Here is a 1,550-nt window from a genome sequence, read left to right as displayed (position 1 = left end):
CGACTCAGGGAAAAAAAAAAAAAAAAAGATACTGTCTAAATTGATTTTGATAAACTCTAAACTTTTTCCTTAGTTTCATATTAGGAATTAGGATTAGCTTTTAATAATCTAAAGATAGAATTTAATTGTTTAAAAAATATTGCCAGGTTGGGTGCAGTGGCTCAAGCCTGTAATCCCAGCACTTTGGGAGGCTGAGGCAGGAGGATTGCCTGAGCTCAGGGGTTGAAGACCAGCTTAGGCAACTTGGTGAGACCTCATCTCTACAATAAATCAAAAAATTAGCCAGGGACGTGCCTGTGGTTCCAGCTACTTGGAAGACTGAGGCGGAAGGATCGCCTGAGCCCAGCAGGTCAAGGCTGTGGTGTCCGTGAGCGTGACACTACAACGCTCCAGCCTGGACGATCAAATGAGACTCCAAGTCAAAGAAAAAAATATTACTAAGTAGGAAGACCTTGGTAGAGTTACATGTTTCAAGAGTCACAGGATTTGGGCACAAGGTAGACATGGCTGACTTTCTTTTGAAAAAAAGAAGTTGTTTCTGCAGGAAGGGCAGGGCAAGGTAAGAAGTAGTTGGTACTTCCAGGGAAGTATTAGGGACCACTATGGAAATAAATTTATTATTTTAAGGCAACTGACAAATAATCATCTCTCAGTTAGGATACTGGAGCAGCAGCTTTACTGGTCATGAAATTTGCATGATACCTAAACTTGTATTTTCAGGAAAAGGTCAATGTCAATTAATAGTAACTTTGTACAGAAAGGCAGATGCCAGCTAGCATAAAAGTGGTACATGCAGACAGTGGTAGTTCTGGAGTCCTGGAAGCCATGAGGTCCTCATCCATCATGAGGTCATCTGGAAGGTAAGAATACTTGGTCGCTACAGGAAATCCCTCTGGCGGTTTATCCTGCTGCCCACTCCTGTGGCATATCTACCCACCTGCGTTTACCTTGCTCTTCTCACACCTGGAGCTTATCCCAGCAGGTGATGCCATTAATTGCAGGGATAAGTAGAACCTTGTTAGGCTTCAATTGGGCCCCAAGTTACAGGAAGAAAACATGGTCCCCTCCCATCCAGTCATCAACCCACACTTACCCAACAACTATCCTGGGCCTGACACTCAGTATGCAAATGGCAAAGGCACAATCCCTGTCCAAGCTGGGGGGGGTCCATCTTCTATTCAGTGAAGGGTCTGGTTTCACTTACTTCCTGGACTTGTACATTTTCCATTTCTAACAACTCCAAGGGCTGGAACTATAAGAGACCTCTGAACCTGGGCACCCTTAGAAACCTAGCTGGTGTTGAGGTGGGAAGAGTACTTTCTTCTTTCTAGGTCCTGCTCTTCTTTTTTTTTTGAGTTGGAGTCTCACTCTGTCACCCAGACTGGAGTGCAGTGGCCGCTCTTGGCCACTGCAACCTCGACCTGCTGGGCTCTGGCGATCCTTCCGCCTCAGCCTTCCAATAGAAAAATTTTCTTTAACCTCTTTTCAATTATGTAAGCCACTACATTTCTTATTTCACTCAGCTTAGATTTGCATACTGTCATTTGCAA

General features: G+C 44.3%; 1 protein-coding gene across 1 annotated transcript in view; it reads right to left on the bottom strand.

Annotated features, from left to right (window-relative positions):
* Positions 1–472: 472 nt before the first annotated feature.
* Positions 473–1,550, bottom strand: part of TDGF1 (teratocarcinoma-derived growth factor 1) — a 3,513-nt gene continuing 2,435 nt past the window's right edge. Inside the window, exon 6 of the mRNA XM_008071224.1 lies at positions 473–853. Within this exon, the coding sequence (XP_008069415.1) occupies positions 738–853 (116 nt within the window). The 3' untranslated portion in view covers positions 473–737. The remainder of the gene's footprint in view (positions 854–1,550) is intronic.

This window comes from Carlito syrichta, unplaced genomic scaffold (assembly GCF_000164805.1).
Source record: "Carlito syrichta isolate Samal-C Ts95f unplaced genomic scaffold, Tarsius_syrichta-2.0.1 Scaffold314220, whole genome shotgun sequence".
Lineage (NCBI taxonomy): Eukaryota > Metazoa > Chordata > Mammalia > Primates > Tarsiidae > Carlito > Carlito syrichta.
This window is presented reverse-complemented; position numbering and strand designations above follow the sequence as displayed.